The sequence below is a fragment of the Lynx rufus genome, unplaced genomic scaffold, assembly GCF_022079265.1.
Source record: "Lynx rufus isolate CCGP_SWC_20201006 ecotype Redwood Valley unplaced genomic scaffold, mLynRuf1.p SCAF_11, whole genome shotgun sequence".
Classification (NCBI taxonomy): domain Eukaryota; kingdom Metazoa; phylum Chordata; class Mammalia; order Carnivora; family Felidae; genus Lynx; species Lynx rufus.
Window position 1 is genome coordinate 52429469 of NW_025814825.1, and position 22088 is coordinate 52451556.

The 22088-nt window shown below is 38.1% G+C and overlaps 1 protein-coding gene across 1 annotated transcript in view; it reads right to left on the reverse strand.

Annotated features, from left to right (window-relative positions):
• The window catches only part of CCDC186 (coiled-coil domain containing 186), a 53934-nt gene extending 35189 nt beyond the window's left edge, over nt 1-18745 (reverse strand). The window contains exons 1-3 of the mRNA XM_047073480.1: nt 18659-18745; nt 8480-9172; nt 1959-2085 (exon numbers count right to left, since the gene is read on the reverse strand). Of these exons, the coding sequence (XP_046929436.1) occupies nt 1959-2085; nt 8480-9111 (759 nt within the window). The 5' untranslated portion in view covers nt 9112-9172; nt 18659-18745. The remainder of the gene's footprint in view (nt 1-1958; nt 2086-8479; nt 9173-18658) is intronic.
• Nucleotides 18746-22088: the final 3343 nt, after the last annotated feature.

Sequence of the window (22088 nt, forward strand, 5' to 3'; positions counted from 1 at the left end):
AGTAACAACAAGCATTGGCAAGAATGTGGAGAAAGTGAACTCTCATACACTGCAGGCAGGAATGCAAAATAGTGCAGCCACATTGGAAAACAGTCTGGCAGCTCCTCAAAAACTTAAATATAGAATTATCATATGACCCAACAATTCCACTCCCAAGTATACAGCCAAGGGAAATGAAAGCATATAATTGATCACATAAAAACCTGTACATGAATGTTCATAGCAGCATTATCTTAACATCCAAATAGTAGAAACAACTCAAATATCCATCAGCTGATAAAAGGACAAACAAAATGCTATATATCTATGCAATGGAATATTATTCGGCCATTAAGAGAAATGAAGAACTGATACATGCTACAACTTGGATGAAACCTTGAAAACATGCTGAAAGGAGTCAGACACAAAGGCCACATGTTACCTCCCTCCATATATATGAAACTCGCAGAAGAGATAAACACATAGAAAGTAGATTGTTGTTCCCTAGGGCTCGGGGAAGGAAGGAGTTCAGAGGGAAACAAAGAGTGACTACTAATGGGTATGGGGTTTCTTTGGGAGGTGATAAAATAGTTTACTGTAGTGGTAAAAGATGTACAACTAAAAACCATTAAACTGTACATCTGAAGTGGGTGAACTGTATGGTATGTAAATTATATCTCAATAAAGCTGTTGAAAAAAAATCCCTAAATGTTAGCTTATGGAACACGTGCACTAATTTTCCTTATGACAAAATTACCTAGAGTGACACTGTCCAATAGAATACAAGCCATAGTATAATTTATATTTTCTAGTAGACACATTTTAAAAAGCAAAAACTGAAATATTAAATTTAATGTATCCAAAGTATTATCACTTTGACACATAATCAACATGGAAAGTTGAGAGATTTTACTTCTTTTTTACACTAAGTCTTCAAAATTAAGTGTCCGTTTTACCTTATAGCATTTCTTAATTTGGACTAGCTATCTTTCAAGTGCTCAGTGGCTATATGTGGCTAATAACAAGTTCATGAAATGAACAACTCTGGTTCTCTCCCATCTATTCAATCTGAAGTTTCTGGTCATCAGCAGTGACCTGCCTACCAACATGTGGCTTCAGCCCTTTATTAAGACTCCCTCGTACTTTAAAATTCTAAGTTTGGTTTGCATGTGGTGTGGCTCTAAAGCATATAAAAATAATGATTAAATAAGTAAAATGTACAAATACAATCACTTTGTAATAATGCACTAAGTATACCAAAACATAAGCAAATGAATCTTGGTTTAATTTTTTATTATTATGAATTGTTTACTATTATTTTCATTATATAGTTTTTGGTGAAGGATGAGACAAAAGGAAAGACTTTTAAGGCTAAAATGCTTCTAATCCTGTCCACGGGGGGGGGGGGGAAAAAAGCAGCTCAGAAAGATAAAGAGCAGCTCAGCTTTGCTACTAGTCTGAATATTCAATTTGCTAATCCGTGCATCAGAGTTCATTAAAAAAAATTTTTAAAGGAAAGAAAAAGAGGAAAGACAAACTGGAGAAGCCAGCTAGCCAGATAAAATCTGAAGCAGGAGAGCCAATCTTCACAGTATAGTTCACAATAATACTGAGAATGGAATCATCTTAAACTATAAGCTTAAAAATATTCTAATGCCACATACTAACATTAAGGTATATATTACTTCCACCCTTAATTGGTAATAGTCTTTCTTACTACCAAATTGAATCCTTTTTTCCTCTGATCTCTATTATATATAGAATACACTCACATGTCTTGTAAGAATTTAAATTTACATAAGAGAAAAAAAATCAGGCTATAATTTCCACTTCATAAAAAAGAATGCTTTATATACCAATCAATCCTCTGCATTTAAAATACAATTTAGCTTAAAGAACTTCAATTTATACACAAATTTTCAGGAATGTATTTACTTTATAAACTGAAGTATAGTCTTTAAAGATTTTTGTCTTTTTACCTGTTTAATTGTGTTCATATGCTGCTTCTCTGTTTCTGTTCTTTTTTTTAATTCTTCTCTTAAATTGTCTTTTTCTGAACAAATGTCTAAGATGAGCTCCTGATGCTTCTTATTTTCTTTAATTAACCTAAATATAAAAAGGGTGGTATAAGTAAAGCATAATTAAAACTGGAGATGTGAAATAGACTCTATCTGCAGATTACAGGTACTTATGATAAATACATCAACATTCCTAAGTAATCCTTTCATGATACATTATTCTTTAAAAAAAAAAATTCTCTAGAGGTCAGGCTATTACCTTCTTGCTAGAAATTTGTATATTTCAAATCAAGTGAAATATAGTCCTATAAAGAAAACCAAATTCTTTTAAGTTTACTTCTTTGGGTATCTCAAATATGTACTTCATCCCTTCAGTATTTGAACTCCTCCAGATCAGCGGTTCAAAATCCAGGGCAAAGCCCTTCCAGACATCTTCCTGGAGACATTTTTGGTGACCCCATCAGGGGTGGGGGGTTGCTACTGGATTCTTTCGGGTGGAGATCAGGGATGCTGCTAAACATTTCATAATGCAGTACAGCCCCACCACCAACAGAGAATGATCTGTCCCCAAATGTCCACAATGCTGAGGGTGAAAAATCTTGCTTTTTATTTTAAGAATATTTCAGTGATATTCTACTAATAGTTACAGAAGAAGTTGAAATAAAATAAAAAATATATAAAATAGGGGCGCCTGGGTGGCTCAGTCGGTTAAGCATCCGACTTTGGCTCAGGTCATGATCTGGCGGTTTGTGAGTTCGAGACCCGCATCGGGCTCTGTGCTGACAGCTCAGAGCCTGGAACCTGCCTCAGATTCCACGTCTCCCTCTCCCTCTCTACCCCTCCCTCATTCACACTCTGTCTCTCCTTCAAAAATAAATAAACATTAAAAAATTTTTTTAATAAAAAAATTTAAAAAATAAAATAAAAAATATGTAAAACAAAATACAAAAGTTGAAGCAGAAATTTCATTGAGTCCCCTAGAAAAATATAAACAAAACCTTGCAAACTCAGAACTATAAAATAAGACCTCTAAGGAAGTTAAGAACTAATATTTTAGATTTTTTCAAAGTTTTTTTTCAAGTTTTATTTAAGAGAGAGACCGTGAGCAGGGGAGGGGCAGAGAGGAGGAGAGAATCTCAAGCCCCCATGAGGGGCTCGAACTCACAGATCATGAGATCATGACTCGAGCTGAAATCAGGAGTCATATGTTTGACTGAGCCACTGAGGCACCCCTAGAATAGCAACAGCTATTACTTAACATTGACTACTCAATTACTAAGTTAATTTTTAAGTGCATTATTTCATTTAATGTTCAGGATTATGAAATTATTAAGTCTGTGAAATTATTGTCTTATGGAAAAAAACAAAAAAATAAAAACCTGAAGCCTAGCACTTGTTCCAGGTCATATAACTAGTATGTGGTTGAACTGAGATTTGGCTACAGGTCTAATTCCACAGCCCAAGCCTTTCTCCTACTTTGAAGTTTGCTCATTTACTCAACAAATGCTTACTGGGTACCTACTATGTACCTATACTATTTTTTTTTTTTAAGTTTATTTATTTATTTTGAGAGAGCAAGCAAGGGAGGGGCGGGGGGGGAGGAGGGAGAGAGAATCCCAAGCAGGCTCCACATTGTCAGCACAGAGCCCTATATGGGGGTTGAGTGCACAAACCGTGAGATTGTGACCTGAGCTGAAACCAAGAGTCAGACACTTAATGGAGCCACCCAGGAGCCCCCCTACACCGTTCTATGTGCTAGAAGTATGTCAGCAAACTATCTCCACCCTCACGGTGTTTACATTCAAAGGGAGAAAATGAAAATAAACAACATATAATAAAATGTCAGGAAGTGATCCCATCCTCTTAAGAAAACTAAAGGAGGGCATGAGGGCAGAGAGCAACTCGAGCAGCGATTTTAGATAAGGCAGGGTAGGCCTCTCTGAAGAGCACAGGTATACAGTGAGGAAGCAAGTCACACAAATGTTTGGGAAGGAAAAGAATGTAGCATGCAAGTTTATTCAAGCCTTTTTGCCACAGTGGTTTAACTTAGATTATTTATTTGTTTAGGTACACATTCAAGTTGTTGCAGAAAACTACCTGCAACACAAGAATCCTGGCTATAGTTCACAAGTAAACAATTTACCGAGGCAGAAGTGAAGAGCAGCAAACCCTCCAATTGTCACATCCGATGCACAACTGTTCCTAAGAATTCTGGTTGGGACCTTGGACAATATACTGATGTTAGAAAATAGAGACATGGATGTGTAAACAAAGACATTTGGAAATAGATTGATTCAGGAAAATTTAAACCAAAGGAACTGAAAAGTAATTTTCTTTATAGAATATTAAATGAAGGCGAAAGAAAAAAAAATAGTTGTTCTAGAGCTAAGCCGAGTCACAAAGCATTTTCTTTGGAATTTAAAATATCATGTGAGGGACGTCTGGGTGACTCAGTTGGTTAAGCGTCTGACTTCGGCTCAGGTCATGATCTCATGGTTCATGAGTTCAAGACCCGCATCGGGCTCTGTGCGGACAGCTCAGAGCCCAGAGCCTGCTTCAAATTCTGTGTCTCCCTCTCTCTCTCTCTGCCCCGACCCCACTCATGCTCTGTCCCTCGCTCAAAACTAAATAAATGTTAAAAAAAAAATAATAAAATATTATGTGTATAACAAAAGATGAACTTAGTTAAAAATAATATCTAGTATTTTTAAATGTCTTAATGTGTACAAACAATTCCATCAGATATCATCCCCCTCACAGACATGAAAAATGTTTGGTTCAGAAAGGTTGATATGAACCACAAAACAGAGTTTGCAAGTGGAAGGGGGACTCTCCAACAGCAGGCCTCTGACCACAACTGTGCTTACCCCAGTCTACCGCGCGGCCACTGTTCAGACAGGATGGGGCAAAAAGAATTTTCTACTGTATTCCTAATATTTTTAGATAAATTTAATACAACTAGTTCATTTCAGATAACCACATTAAAAAAATCTTCTGAAGCCAAAGTAACTAGGCTCAGATTTTAACTCTGGCATCTACTAGCATGTGACCTTGACTTAATCTCTCTGTGCTTCAGGTACCTCATCTGAAAAATGGGAATAATAGTTCATACGACAGAGAATTGTGATTCCATGAGTTAATATATGTAAGTGCCAGGCATATAATCAACAGTGTGTAAGTATTTGCTGTTATTATTATTTAATGTACAACATCTCACAATTTACAAGAGGGGCATTAAAGTGAAGAATCCAGATCTGAGCAAAGTGGGAAGACACATCAGAGACAATCTCAAAAAAAGGATCTGAAATTGCACTACTAGGCATTTATCCAAGGGATACAGGTGTGCTGTTTCGAAGGGACACATGCACCCCCATGTTTATAACAGCACTATCAACAGCCAAAGTATGGAAAGAGCCCAAATGTCCATCGATGGATGAATGGATAAAGATGTGGTATGTATATACAATGGAGTACTACTCGGCAATCAAAAAGAGTGAAATCTTGCCATTTGCAACTATGTGGATGGAACTGGAGGGTATAATGCTAAGTGAAATTAGTCAGAAAAAGACAAAAATCGTATGACTTCACTCATATGAGGACTTTAAGACACAAAACAGATGAACATAAGGGAAGGGAAACAAAAATAATATAAAAACAGGGAGGGGGACAAAACAGAAGAGACTCATAAATATGGAGAACAAACTGAGGGTTACCGGAGGGGTTGTGGGAGGGGGGATGGGCTAAATGGGGAAGGGGCACTAAGGAATCTACTCCTGAAATCATTGTTGCATGATACGCTAACAAATTTGGATGTAAATTTTTTTAAATAAAAAATAAAATTAAAAAAATAAAAAGGGTCTGAAAGAACAGTACAAAAGGAAAATAAGGAAGTTACCCTAAAAATCAACAATGGTAAAAGCACTGAAGGTCTAAGCACAAAAGCATATAGTTTATTCATAATAGCAGCAGTCCAGTAAGGATATGAGAAGCAGTCATATCCAGGCACCCCAAGGGTAGTATTTTTAAGTTTATTTATTTGAGAGAGAGAAACAGTACGAAAGGGCCAGAGAGAGAGGGAGAAAGAAAATCCCAAGCAGGCTCCATGCTGTCAGCACAGAGCCTGACACAGGGCTTAACCTCTCGAACCATGACATCATGACCTGAGCCGAAATCAAGAGTTGAACACTTAACTGACTGGGCCACCCAGGCGCCCCAGTTTTAGGGTAGTATTAAGAAGAAACTTGAGTTTCGGGGTACCTGGGTGGCTCAGTTGGTTAAGCGTCCGACTTCAGCTCAGGTCATGATCTTGCAGTTCGTGAGCTCGAGCCCCACATCAGGCTCTGGGCTGACAGCTCAGAGTCTGGAGCCTGCTTCAAATTCTGTGGCTCCCTCTCTCTTTGCCCCTCCCCTGCTCCCACTCTGTCCCTCTCTGTCTCTCAAAAAATGAATAAACGTTAAAAAAAAAATTTTTTTTTTTAAGAGAAGACTTGAGTCTCAAGAAGAATTTGTACACTCATGTTCACAGTACTATTATTCACAATAGCCAAAATGTGGAAGCAACCCAAATGTCCACTGACAAATGGATAAGCAAAATATGGTATATACATAAAATATTCACACGTAAAAAGGAAGGCATTTCTGACAGATGCTACAATACGGATGACCCTTGAGGACACCCGCTAAGTGAAATAAGCCAACTGCAAAAAGACAAATACTATGATTTCACTTTATATAAAGTATCACGGATAAATTTTAGAAACAGAAAGTAGAACAGTGGTTGTCAGGGGCTGAGGGCAGGAGAATAGGGAGTTGTTGAATGGGTATGCTTTTCACATTTGGGTATGGGTTTCACATTTGAAAGATGAAAAAGCTATGGAGACTGGTTGCACAACAATAAACCTAACACTACTGAACTGTATGCTTAAAAATAGTTAAGATGGGGACGCCTGGGTGGCTCAGTCAGTTGAGCATCTGACTCTTGATTTCAGCTCAGTTCATGATCTCATGGTTTAGGAGATAGAGCCCCCGCGATGGGTTCTGTGTTCACAGTGCAGAGCCTGCTTGCGATTCTTTCTCTCCGCTCCTCCCCCACTTGTGCACACTCCCTCTGTCTCTCAAAATAAACATTTAAAACAAATATTTAAGATGGTAAATCTTATGTGTATTTTGTCACAATCTAAAATAAAAATTGAAAATAGAAAAAAAGAAGGGCTTTGGATGCTTAAGAGATTCGAGTTCACTGGATAAACCAATGAAGGGTAAGCTGGTTTGGGGAAGACTGATCCACTGAGGAAGAAAATCTAGAAGAGGGGCATCTGGGTGGCTCAGTTGGTTAAGGCTCAGGTCATGATCTCATGGGTGTGGGATCAAGCCCCAGGGCAGAGCCTGCTTGGGATTCTCACTCTCCCTTTCTCTCTGCTCCTCCTCCCTCTCTCCCCCTCAATATAAACTTAAAAAAAAAAAAAAAAATCTAGAAGAGTAAACAGTGGAAGCAAGAGATCATTAAAAGCCAGTTACCTATCTAGCAATATTTGGATATTTTTTTCTGTCACCCTCCTCTAGTATATAGACTGCTTCCACTCCTTTCTTTACATATATATCTCCCATTCCAAATTTTTTTTAAGTATCATTTTAAAAAAAGAGAATCGGTCTGTATTTTAGTGAAGGTTAAGGTTTCCTTTCTTAAAGGTTATAAAAGACTGTCTAGGGGCGCCTGGGTGGCGCAGTCGGTTGAGCGTCCGACTTCAGCCAGGTCACGATCTCGCGGTCCGGGAGTTCGAGCCCCGCGTCGGGCTCTGGGCTGATGGCTCGGAGCCTGGAGCCTGTTTCCGGTTCTGTGTCTCCCTCTCTCTCTGCCCCTCCCCCGTTCATGCTCTGTCTCTCTCTGTCCCAAAATAAATAAATAAACGTTGAAAAAAAAAAAAATTTAAAAAAAAAAGACTGTCTAAACATTTGCATCACTTAAATAAAAAAATCTAGAATAAAAATACAGGACAATATTAAGATGAAATAAAATTAAACCATCATTAAAATAGAAATTAACTATCAATCCAAGAGAAGTCTAAAAATAACTATGTTCTTAATTACTGATAACTAAGCAATTCTCTAAATTTTAATTTTTAAAACCAATGGATTTACGATGGGAATTTTAAGAAAATCTTTTTTAATTGCATGACTTCTTGTTTCCTTTTGAATTTCTCAGTTTTAACAATATTATGCTCTACATTCTTTCAAAACTGAAAAACTTGTCTTTATAAATATTTCTAGATCTTTAATGAATTCACATTAATATTTATTCCTTTAGGCATATATTAAGTAACTAGACAAACCTGACATTTGCTCAATTATTCAGCACATATTTGTTGATGAACTGCAACGTGCATGACTATTATGGAATTCCAAGATGATACTTTCCTTTAAAGAATTCAATCTTTAATCCTAACCGGTGGGGGGGGGGGGGCACGAAAATGTTAAAACCTTACTTCTTTATGGTGTGCTCCTGTTGTAAATACTTCTCCTGCACACATTTTTCAAACATAACTAATGCATGTTCTCCCTTATTCATTCCATTTGGAACTCGGTGTTCTTCTGCAAACTCTGTAGATAAAAGCTCAGATTCTATTTCTTCCAACAAATCCTCTGACGCCGAAACATTCTTTATTTTTGAAATAAGTTTCTTGGTGCAGTCTGTATCGTAAGGACTTTCTGAGTAAGTCTTTTGATTTGCTGCTTCTGTAAATGTAGATGACCTCAATTCCGCCAATATCTGTGTCACTGTCTGCTCAGTTTCATTTGTTTTCGAAGCTTGCTCTGTAAAACCTCCACCAGGAAAATTAGCTAGTTGTTCAGAATTTTCTGGGCATATGTCTGTTTTAGCACAAGAATCCTCACCTCCACCATGATCCTGAATATAGTTTTCCTGTGCTTCAACCTGATTGTGTTCATTAGGCTGACATAAAGTTTTATCAAAGTTTAATGATGGCAGCGTAGACTCATTTTCTAAGCTGCTGCTGTCATCACCAGACAACAAGTTGCAGGAGTCTTCCTTTAATTCAAATGTTTTCCCGATATTTTTATCAGAGGAAATGGAGGCTATGTGCTCTGCCTCTGACATGCTGACTGGCACCACTTCACTCTGCACTGCTTCAAATCTGTTCCTGGTCTTCGTTTTACATCTAAAAAAGCAAAAACATCAAAATTGTAAAAAATTTAAGAAGTTTTGTAAACCATGACCTCATATGTATTTGCATATACTCCATGATATGAAATAATTAAGGCCACAAATTTACCAGTAATAACTCTTTGAAAGGGGGAAAAAAAACCCCACAACAAGTAAGACAGTCAATCCAAGTGTGCCACAACCAGGAGGGTGCTACAAATCTTACTCTCCTTTCCTCCTTTAATTCAGTCACACAACTTCACTTCAGGTGCAGTTTGCATTCCTTAATCACCTCTATGAGATGTTGGGTATAAAATATACAAGTTTAAATTGTTAGAATTCAACTGAATTGTTTAGAATTCCTTCAGTTCCATGAGAGGCAAAAGACACTCTCAAGAATCTATCAGAAAATATTGAAGGAATATTTCACTAGAAGAGAAAGATTATAAAACAACTCATACTAACGATGATAACAATTTACTGACAAGGAAAACCCTATCTATAAAACTCTATCTATAGCCCAGGCTCCTAAAGCTGGATGTTAAAGATCCCTGGCGGGAATTTGTTTTTCATCCAGGCAAAAATCCAGGAAGTACCATGGTGATTTTCAAACATTCTCATCAGGAATAAACAATGCTCAATGCAACTCAAATGGAGCCCATATGCACTGCCCGGGTCATAAAAGAAACATTGACAAAACGAATTCAACAACTAGAATACATTTTTATGCTGTTTATGAGGGTTACTATTTTAGTTATTTTCTGAAAATTAGTCAACTTCAAAAATTATCCTAAGACAGATAAATATAAAATATTTCAGCAATCTTGATGAAAAAGAACCGTCAACTTCTTTTCGTCACACATCAACAAAGCATGTATAGAGTAGATGAGCTACCAGTGTCATATAAGATTGGATAAAAAAGGGGGCAGATCATAGTTTTGACACAAACTAGGAAAGAAAGAATTCCAGATGGAAGGTGTATTTATGGAAAACAAAAATATAAAATTTTTGAATAACAGAAAGATATATATTCACGTCGGTCTGTGATGGAAGCATTGGTCAGGGATTCTGAAAAATGATAAGAGACTGTCAGGTGGAACCTGGGAATGATATGCAAGAATGAATTTTATGACACCATAAATCATGATGGACTTGTATACTTGATTATACTACAGTTTCTAGCACACAGTAGATTCTCGAGTATTGCATTAAAGTACAGAAGTGATCTAATAAAACTAGTACTGTATTTGAGGAACATTCTTCTAGGAGTGTAGAAAATGGGGAAGAATAATTCTAAGAAAAGAGGACCAGTTTGTTAAGTACTCTGTATTTTAGTTTAGACTGTCCTTTGAGGCATCAACTAGCACAGACGCTGGCCTTAATCCTACACATTACCTATCTGTATAACATATTTCCAAAGCACCAAATAGAAATTATCATTTTCTTGCTGCATATATATTATAACGAAGACAAAGCCCACACTAGTATTAAAGGCTTGGTTTACACAATACAAATTAATGCAGTAAGTTATAAAGGCCTCATAAGCATGCTGTATTCTAAAATCTAAGATAAAATAATTCTCACACAGGGGCATTAGCCACCTGTATAGTTCTCCCTAAAGTAAGTCACTGTGAGATATAACTTGTGAATGTGTTGCTGCTGAATTTGAAGTATTAATTTAGAAATCAATCTAAAAACTAATGAAGTGGTTTTAATCATCATAACCAGTCAATGTTATAGCAACTGAAGGTGAACTCAGAGCTGACCAAAATAACAGATAACAGATAAAGAATCTATTTAAATGAGTTAAGTAATACAAAGGCATTGTGACTCTCCAGCACAGAGCAAGTAAGTTTTATCATTAGAGAACGTGTGCCATGCTTTGTCAAGAGAAAAGCACTAAGCAAATACTGAGTATCCTTTTATCCAGCTTTCATATTCTCCTGGGTTCAGTCTTCACCCTTTTTTCCCTCCTAGAATTCATCCACTTTGAAAATTTGAACCAACAACTCCTAGCAGATATCCACATTAGTTACTTTCAGTCCAGTATTCTTGAGTTACAGATAAGGAATTCCTGTTTGCCTTCACTCTATCTCTGTACCGGTATTAAAATCTCCATCTGAATGTAGGCATTTCAAATGGATATTCCACCACAGCCTCAAACTGAAAATGGTTTAAAAATCTCCAATCAAAATTGTAGCTCCTATAATTGAGCACTCCCAGCTAATCCTTTCGATTTCTGTCAATGGTATCATTTTTCTTAGTCATGACTCCTTCCCTTCCTTTGCTCTCATATTCTTTCACCAACTTCATGTCTCCTCCAATTATACCTTCCTTTCTACTGCCACTGTCCCCTACCTGCAACCCAATCCAGGTGTAATCACTTCATACCTTAACACTTGAAATGTTGATTTCTCAGTCTTACTCCATTCCTATTGTCTTCCCTGCAACTCCAAGTATAAAAATAAAGAGCTTAATAAAAAGTGCAAGTGACTTGAGACAGCACTAGGTCAAGTAACACCCAATCCAGAAAAGGGGTTGAAGCATGTACTACAATAGCTCTGCCAAAAGGGAACAGGAGCTGCCCTGTGAAGGGAGCCGGCCCTCGATGGCAGAAGGGACCAGCGAGCTACAACACTGACCCTAGAAGATCCACACATATCATAACCTCCACAGAGACTACCACCAAATGCAACCAGATGAACCAGATTAAGACCAGGGATATCTCTTTCCTCTTTGGAGGTTCCTATGATAAGAATTCTGCCTCGACTGGCTGGTCTTCGGCCAACTACAAAAGGGCTAGCTAGAGAAAAAAAAGAGGGAACATATTTTAGAGTCAAATTACCTCTTCTTTAATTCAAGCAGCTGGAAACTTAACACCTTTATCCTTTCTTCAGGTAGAATAAGGAGTTTGTAATGTTTTTTGTGGCTTGTTTTGTTTCTTAAGTAATTGAAACCTATCTTAATTTCTGGAATAAGTTTTCTCTGATAATGAAAAGTGGCAGAAAGATACAACATCAAACCCATGCAAGGGACTGTACTTCAGAGGGAAGTAAAAAGGATGGGGGTGTTTTACAGAGGATGATTACAGACCTAAGAATAAAAACTAAAACCACGTTTATACCTCAGAATGTGATTCCTCCTCAGTAAACCAGTCATACTACTTGTCCAATCTTATCTCTCAACACATTCCTAAAATCCTAGGACCTCACTATAATCTACCACCCAGACCAGTCTACTCAAGATTCCTTCAATCTACGCATTAACATTTCCATGGCTTTGCCATGGAAAATGTCCTTCCTTTCAGTCTATTCGGAGTCTAACTACATTTAAAGGACCAATTCTAAATCCACATCTTCCTCCAAATTCTCTCTCACTGTAAGTACAGAAATAATCTCTCATGTAAATGAAAACATACTGCATTTGTATATACTCATCAAGCACACAGTCCCTGCCTTCCCAATGACATTTCTGGACAGTCTCTAGCTTTTTAAATGAGCTTTGTACTTTCAAGGAGGAACTTCACTCTGAAGTGAATCAAACTTCTTAAATCCCAAGCAATATAATAATGGTAATAATGAATAATCTAACATACACTCTTTACTATATTTACATTTATTCTTGCAAATGTTAAATGTTGTTCAGTTCTCAATGAGGGTGGGATCCACTGAGTTTATACAATGATCTGAGACTTGTAATATTATATGAACAGCGCAGAACAAATATTGTCTCACTCTCAATATTTATCTAAGTGAAAAAAAATAAGTCTGTTTGTATGATTACCTCAGCTTAGACTGTTTTACATATTACCCTTCCATAAATTAAAGGAAGCTTAGTTTAACCTCAAAAGACAAGTACTTTCTATATTGTTGCTCACTATATGCCCCTGACCTTTCACATAAATTGACATCTGGTAACCACTTAGTTTGCAAACTTAATTTTCTGATGCTCAAATGAATACAACTTGCACAACAAAAGGAGAGGTGTTGAGAAAAATCTATGTGTATATATGTAATAAAGCCATCAACCAAAGATTAAGTAACTGTACAAGATTATGTACAATGAGCTTGATTATGTCCACAATTAACCAGATAACTGGGGGGGGGGGAGGGGGGGACCAGTCAGCTGCGTCCTCTTGCGGGCCTCCAGTTGGCAACACAGATGTAGGCCAGTGTGGTTGCTGTCCAAGTTTTTTCTTTGGGGATAGGGGAATTGTCATTGAAATTACTGAGGATCCAATAGCCTAAGAGCAGTTAGACACAGGTTTACAAAATTGTTTTAATTAAGAAGTGCTCGTACAAATCCAATCTACACTCACATATAAAGATATAGTGATTACAATTACAGTATCTATTCCTTTTTTTGAGTTCAAAATAACACAGGTTATCTGACTTTTTAGCAACTCTTACTCATTAGGGGAAAATGCTGTATTTAAACCTTAGCAGTCACAAAATTCCTCAGTTGAAGCTTCCTCCCCCCCAACCCCCCGCCCAGAGTTGGTTCTGTTTCTGACACAGTACTACAGGACCAATTCACACTTCAATATTGTTTCAGGAGTGAGAATTGGTTTCGCTCTTACTGGAGCTCATCAGCTGTAGGCAACTGGTCAAGAAACATTTTTTATTTGCCTTAAAGCCAACCATTATCTACCTTTGTTTTATTTATTAACACTTATTCATTTTTGAGAGACGGAGTGCAAGTGAGGGAGGGCCAGAGAGAGAGGGAGACACAGAATCTGAAGCAGGCTCCAGGCTCTGAGCTGACAGCACAGAGCCTGACACGGGGCTCGAACTCATGAACTGTAAGATCATGACCTGAGCTGAAGTCAGATGCCCAACTGACTGAGCCACCCAGGTGTCCCTGTTTTATTTTTTAATGAAAAAAAACCTCTCATTTCTACAAAATTACTTCCATATAAGAGCCTTACAAATAAAATAAAAACACTGTCTTTAAGAACTTTTAGTACTAGTACTTGTTTTCTTAGTAATTAGCAATATAAACAATAAAAAAAAACTTAAGCCTACTCAATATAACGCAAAAACAAATGAATCCAATCCACATATATTTGGTAATAGGTTATCAAACAAGCCTCATACAAAAGTACCAAGTCACAAATACAATTCCAAACTATTAATTCATTCACCAGGTACGTACCGACTGAGCACGCATTATGTGCACATACTGTTCTATGTGTTGAGTACATGGCAGTGAAGAAAACATCCATCCCTTAGGGAATTTACATTTTGGTATAGTGGACCAATATATATAAAAACTCTGTGTTAAATCTTTTACTCTTTTTGTTTATAGCATTTTAATATGAACATCTGTCAGTGTTCCCTCAGAAGCTATAGAAGATATGCATAAGTGTTTTAAATTCAACAGAAAAATCTGGCTCAGTTCAGCATAAATATTTACAACAAACTACACAGTTTTAAATTACAAACTATACCATTTAAGTCTCAAGTAATACTAGCTGTATATTTCTTAGATAACATCCACTAAGACAAGCAAGTTGAGTCTGTGAGAGCACTCCTATTCTTAAATATAATGGTTTACTGTCCTTTGAAGGCAAAGTACATTGAAAGGTTTTTCACATATTTCCTAAATACACATTGAAAGCACCATGAACAAAATAACTTATATGACCAGTTCTAAGAAGGTTCTGATAAGTCAATTAAAATCAGAAGCAATAAATAACATCAAAGATGCATCCATAGTCCAACATAATCTGATCACAATCCTCAAGTAACCCGAGTAACTGGTTTTTGATGGATGTTACCTTTAAAATACAAACACTTTCCTGGATAAAGTTTTTAAACACAGAATAAACTAACAGGACAGAAAGGAACGTGTGTAAAAAACATGAAAACCTTTTTTCACATGATGAAAATATCACACACTGAAGTTCACAGAAGGCAAATCAAATTCTACTTTTAAAAGATTAAAAACAAAAAAAGATTAAAAACTAAGATATTTCAAAAAACTCTAGCTAAGTTCTATCAAAAGGAGAAATATTTTGTACAGTAGTCACATTCTTTTTTTTAATTTTTTTTTAATGTTTATTTTTGAATGAGAGAGAGAGTGCAAGCAGGGGATGGGGCAGAGACAGAGAGGTAGACACAGAATCTGAAGCAGGCTCCAGGGTCTGAACTGGCAGCACAGAGCCAGACACAGGGCTTGAACTCACGAACTGCAAGATGATGACCTGAGCTTAAGTCGGACACTTAAACTGAACCACCCAGGCACCCCCAGTAGTCACATTCTAGTTAAACTTGTAAGTAAAAATTTAACTTTAATAAAGGAAACTTTGAGTTTCCTTTATGTGAAACATAGCACAATATTTTTAAAGTTGCCTTAAGTCTACAGCCTGAGGAGTATGAAGCCAAGGTCAGTATCCTTGTGGGGTTTGTTTAGCTTTGCACCCAAGACTCAGGGCAGAGCACATTTTAGGGTTATGTGCATTATATCACAAAAGAAAACATTAGGACAGACTCAGGGCAATAGATGCAGCAAGAGTCCCCTCAAATAATACCAAACCCTGTGACAGGATAATAGGAGAAAGAGAAATTATGATCCATCAAGATTCCAGGAAAAAGAGGTTAAGTAGCCATATAATCTATCACGTTATTAAGTCATATGTTATATTATCAGTTTAGTATCTTAGACCCATACAATTTTATGTAACTCTAATAATAAGTTTTAAAGCAGAAAGTTTTTAATATAGAAATCTTAGTTTGAAGCTATCTGTAGAGAGCTATTTAAACTTTACTGAGTCTCAGAAAGTGTAAAAAGTTTTCAGCTAATTTTTTCAAAATCTGAAAATTAAAAGAAGGGTGGGGGGAAGAAAAATGACTGACCTATATAGTTCCTTCTTCAAAAAAGACGACTAATAAAGTTAAAAGTAAGTGGTAAGTCTGCCTTATATTAAGTCGTTCTGGTTAATGTTTAAATTTTGAAACCACCTTTGGCCTGGGCTCAGTTAACATGGTATGATATGGTTCACTAAAAAAATTATTCATTAGTACTAACTACATAATCATCCCTATAGTAGATTACCAATTCATGTGCCCTAATGACAAATATACTCACAATCCAATCAGTATTTTCCTTTGCCAGGTTTAATTGATACTTTGTATCTATTGCTCCTCCATCCCAATATTATTCCTTTTGTTTACTTTTTAGACTAAATATTTTTTTAATGTTTATTTATTTACTTTTGACAGAGACAACAAAGGGGGGGAGAGACAGAGAGAGATGGAAACACAGAATCCAAAGCAGTCTCCAGCTCTGAGCTGTCACCACAGATCTCGGGGCAGGACTTGAATTCACAAACCGTGAGATCGTGACCTGAGCAGATGCTTAACTGACTGACCCACGCAGGCACCTCAGCCCAAATAGATTTTTAAAATCTCAGTAGCTAATAAATAAGTTCAAAGAAGTCTGAAATCATGAGATTACAAATGATTTCAAAATCAAATGATCAATGCTCCTAGTGTTGCCCTGAAATGAAGACTAAATGTAACATTGCAATATCCTAAGCCCAATAAATGTTGTTGAGAAATGCAAAATTTAGCTTTATTATTTAAAGCTAGAGATAAGGGATAAAAGAAAAATCCAAGTTTTACTGAAAGAAAAAAAAACAAAACAAAACTTGAGACCAAGGATTCTTACTTTAACATGAACCTGTTAGAAGAATTTGGAAAACTAATGCAGATTAGTCATTCCTCAAAGGGAAGGATGATTTTTCTAAATCTCTAAATAAGGCCGCTTCCACCTATTATCTCTTCGTAAAGACTGAATATACAGTACAGTTACCTTCACTTTGAGATGTCAGCACGTAGCTGTAAAAAGTGTACTAAGCAACTGCCATCAGGAATGCTGTCATCGAATAGCACTAAAGGCCAAGTCTTGCATTTATGGGTGAAGGAACTAAAAGGTTAAGAGTAGCTACTGGGCTACACTACTCCCTTCATGTTAGTGGTTAAAACTCTGAAACACCAATGACATTCTCTGAACCTCCACTGTTTAAAGTAATCTCGAGGTTTATATGCTGGTATTCTGAATTTGACAAGGTTTTAAAAATTAATAATATCAACAGAAACACAATCCATGCATTTCCAGGGAAAAACAAGAATATAGGCACAAGCCAGGCATTTCCAGGTAGATTCTTCAGTATTTACATGTTGGCCTATTACACTGTAAAAAGGAGTTTTAATTCTTTGTAAGATTTGTGAATTACTCAGTAATTTCACTGAATTTAAAATAAAAAGACCAAACAGGAAAGAAAAAAAACGAGGCCAATCATCACCCTTTTCTATTTCTGTAATGATGAATAAAGAGTTGAAAAGCAGGTGCACAGAGAATAGTATACTTTATTAACAAGGAGATAGTTCAGTTTCACTATCAATGTCTCTTGAACCTTAATTTTCCCCACAAGATCAACTCCGTCTAATACGAAGGTGTAGCCTGTAGTTGGTAAGGCTACACCCACAATTAGCATACCTATACACTTGGTCTTTTTTTAATGATTACCAGCACAGCTCTTGAAATACTGTTGCACCGATTTGCTGCATACTTTTCTTACAAAAACTTCCAGCCTATCATTTTGAAAGAAGTAAAAACACTAGGCATCAAGGGAACATTACACACACACGGAGAAAACTGTCAAATGCCTTGGTACCGTATGCCATTATTTTTACTAAACTAATTCCCACAGGTAACAAGACTAACAAGTGAAAGGGGCAGATTCTAATCCTGATGCTCCTACTCCAAATCCAGGTCTCTTTAAACAAAACCAAGATGTGAATGTTAGTCACAGCTGTTAAATTGCTACAGCTAAGCATTAATTACACCCGCGCTGTCCCCTAGGCTTGGTACTAGGAAACATGTAGAAGAGCCTTTCCCGTGTTACAAGTTTGATAAACACAAATCTGAAATATCCTTACCACCAAGGTTTAGCAAACGCCTTGGATGTCCTTGGAAGAAAGGCAACAGAAAAACCAAGAACAGTATCTTTCACATCCAAAATCCCCAAAAATCTTAAGTTACTTAAAATCATAATAACGCAAGTGTTTACAGGACGATAAAAAGTCGCCACAACAGTAAACATAAAACAGTCAACTTGGAGACGGAAAGAGAAATAGGCGATTGAGTCTATGAAAAATCGTCAAGCAGGTGGGGCTTAGCTGCAGTTCGCCCTGGGAGACCAGGCAATCGGCCCAAATTCGACTCCTCTCCAGGCACCACTCAGGAGGCACGGCCCCAGGACCCCCACCGGTCTCTGGGCCGCCGTCTCTCCAAGTCGGCCCGGGACCCAAGGAAGAAGGCAGGGAGAGGAAGGGACTCCTAACTCTGTCCCCCTAGCGCTCGCCTCCCTCCACTGTCCCCGAGAGGCCAGGCGGACGGCCGACCCGGGCCCCGCAGAGCCGCGAGGGAGGTGGGCAGTCCCGCCGCGCCGCCACCACGACTCCCGGTCCGCTTCGGGCACCCGTCAAGCACTCACCCCACTTCTCCGAGCCTCAGGCCGCACCCCTACCGAGGCCGCTGAAGCTCCGGCTCAGGACCTAATTTCTCCATAGTGGGGACCGGCAGACCATGAGGTGCGAGGAGACAGAGAAAAGGGACAACACCGACGCCGCACTCCCTCCTTCTCGGTTTCCTCAAGCCCCCGCGGAGCTGACACATCAACAAAGATGGCGGCGACGCTGAAGCCGGCCCCACTACAGCTGAGGGGGCGGGGCTCTCTAGAGGAGCCAATCAGGGAGGCGCGGGCGGTGTGACGCGACGCACCTCGGGGCCAGTGTAACCTGTCTGCAGTGGGCGGGGCCAGGGCAGCACAGCCTCCTGCACTTGAAGCGCTGAGACCGGCGCTCAGACTCTGGGCACCTACGCCCCAACTGACTTGGCTAGCCAGCGATCCTGCTAGTCCTGTCCTGTGTCTCGCGCCACTTCTGACCCAAGCCTGCTCTTTCTTTCTGTGGGACGCGCTCATTGGATATAAGCTCACCTCACCTTTTGACCCTTCTCATATTAGGGGCATAAAGCAATAAAAGAGAATTCGAAATTGTGACTTCCCAGCTCTGATGCGCAAACCTTGCACCTGACATAGGAGGAATCAGCAGGAGCAGCCTACCTGCCCGTCGACGATTCATCCGTGGGAGAGATTCTGGGGGTTTCCATAACACCGCGTTCGTGTGTACAGGGTGGCACTTATTGCCATTGTTTAATAATAAACTGTTGGTGCGTTCGTCTCTGGCACCAGGCTGTGAGCGCCTTGAGTGCAAGAAGTGTCCTATCCGGTCTGCCAGGTGTCCTTATAGGCAGCGTGGGGAGTGACATGCGGGAGGTGCTCAAATATTAGCAACAAAAAGTGTATTGGGAAAAGTGTATTGAATACAGTTGCTTAAACAGGTCCAGGTAAGTAAGGTGAACAGTTTGTGGAGGTTTTGCAAACCTATACTGTCCAGTGAAGTGATGTTCTTTGGTTTAGGACGCCTTATTCACAACTTATGAGTGAAAATAGTTCATTGTGACAAGTTGTCGATGTTAGAGTTTGTAAAGCAAAGCTTGTTCCTGTTCTGTTAAGCTTCTTTGATACTAACTGCTGGGGGTGGAAATCACTAAAAAATTCAACATTGTGTAACTCTGTTCCTCTTTCCTTTTCAACAGGAAATAGCACCTCCTTCCTTAAATGAAAATAGTGCACTGAAACACACTGCAGTTAAAAGTGTTTTAACGGTGAAGAAATGATTTAACTTTAAAATAGTCAACCAAACATTCCTAGTGAGATATATTATTTCAAGAGAAAATAAAAATTTAGGCCTTTTTCACAGCTCATATTGTCAGTAATAACATTCATATCATTATTTCTGAAATATACATATTAATAGTAAGCATTAAAGTACGTTTCTTGAAACCAAGATTTTGAGTATTGGAGAAAGGAAATACAATACATAATCAAAGAAATTAAGTAAAAATTATGCAAACCTAAATTTGAATTTGGAAATATCAGTATGAATTCATGGTATTTTTTGTTTTTTCATTAAAAGTCTGTCCACTGAAAAGGCCTGAAACAACAATCAACCCAATGCACACTCTTATTCTCCATCATTGGTAAATATAATTTCCCACCAAGAGTCACCTGGGCTCCTCTTGGATATCAAGGACTGTTTCTAAGTCTGGGGAAGGAAAAGTACAATAAAGTTCTAAGACATGTTGGTTGTATCAGAAAGCAAAGAAGAAAGTGAAGATAATAGGAGTTGTGTCAAAGACTCAGGGACAGGGGGTAGGCATTCAAAGGTATGCACGCTGGTTAAAGGACAATTAAGCATTCAAAAATGGTAACAGAACTGATTGATACATCTACTATGTCCAAAATTTGTGTTGATTTTTTAAAACATCATTTGGCCACCTTTGGAAGATGCCAAAGAATCATCACATTCTGAAAACTGATAAAAGAATCAAGCATCCTAACTTTCCTGTTACAAACTGAATCTCAAATAGTGTGGGAAAGTTCTTCACAGAATAACGGATAATAAATGCAGAAGATAGATTTTTTCCATTTTTCTAGGCCTGATGAAATAATGGACCTAGTTAACGATCATCAATGAGTCTAAAATCATTAGAAGAAAAGCCAGTGGAAAACTTTACAGTAGATGGGTGGGGCTGACAACACTTGAACCTGATAGATCAATTTTAGTATTTCTCAAAGAGACACAACTAGATAATGAAGTGTCTTCTGATGTGATGCAATAGAGGAACACAATACCACCTATGAAGTATTCTTACCAGAGGAGATGTGCTCAAAATTGAATCTAAGAAAAACTGCCATTACTTAATTTTTTGTTTGTTTGTTTTTACATTTATTTATTTTTGAGAGACAGAGTGAGACAGAGTGTGAGTTGGGGAGGGGCAGAGAGAGAAGGAGACACAGAATCCGAAGCAGGCTCCAGGCTCTGAGCAAGTGTTTAGCACAGAGCCAGACACAGGGCTTGAACCCACAAACTGTGAGATCATGACTTGAGCTGAAGTCAGACGCTCAACTGATGGAGCCACCCAGGTGCCCCTGCCATAACTTCAATATATAAATTGCAAGAAAATCATTAAAAGGAAATCTCTTTTGGGGTGCCTCGGTGGCTCAGTTGGTTAGGCGTCTAATTCTTCGGCTCTGTTCATGCATGGTCTCATGGTTCATGAGTTCCAGCCCTGTGTCGGGCTCTGCGTTGATAGCATGGAACCTGCTTAGGAGTCTATCTCCCTCTCTCTGCCCTTCCCTCATTTGCTATTTCTCTCTCAAAACAAGTTAGAAAAAATAAACTAAATTAAAAAAAAGGAAATCTCTTTTTATAGTATAGTACTGAATACAAATAGAGGATCTTGTTTGGAACCTGATTTGAACATAATTATTAAAAATCATGTGAGATGCTGGAAATTTTAAATACAAATTTTATGATATTAAGAAATTATTAGTGGGCCACCTGGGTGGCTCAGTAGATTAAGCGTCTGATTCTCGCTTTCAGCTTGAGTCATGATCCCTCAATATGTGGGATTGAGTCCCACATTGGTCTCTGTGCTGAGAGTCCTTAAAGAGGGGAAGCATAATTCCTCTTTCTTAGGTGTAGGTGGTGTATAATGACTTCCTTCCAAAGTGTACAATATGCAAAGAGAGGGAAAACAAAAGTAACTTTAGAGTACAGAAACCTGAGGAACACCACCAGTCGGGGGGGGGGGGTCACAAGCATGTTATAAAGGTATGTATGAAATGTGTCTTTCTACAATGTCAGTTTTATTCCATCATAAAGCAAGATTAATGTAACCGTAAAGCAGATTCAGGATTCTAAACTCAATGAGATCTCTATGCGTTTAATTTGGCTTCCTACACATCACACCATGTACGATATAAAGTCATGCAACAAACGAGATACGATAAGGAT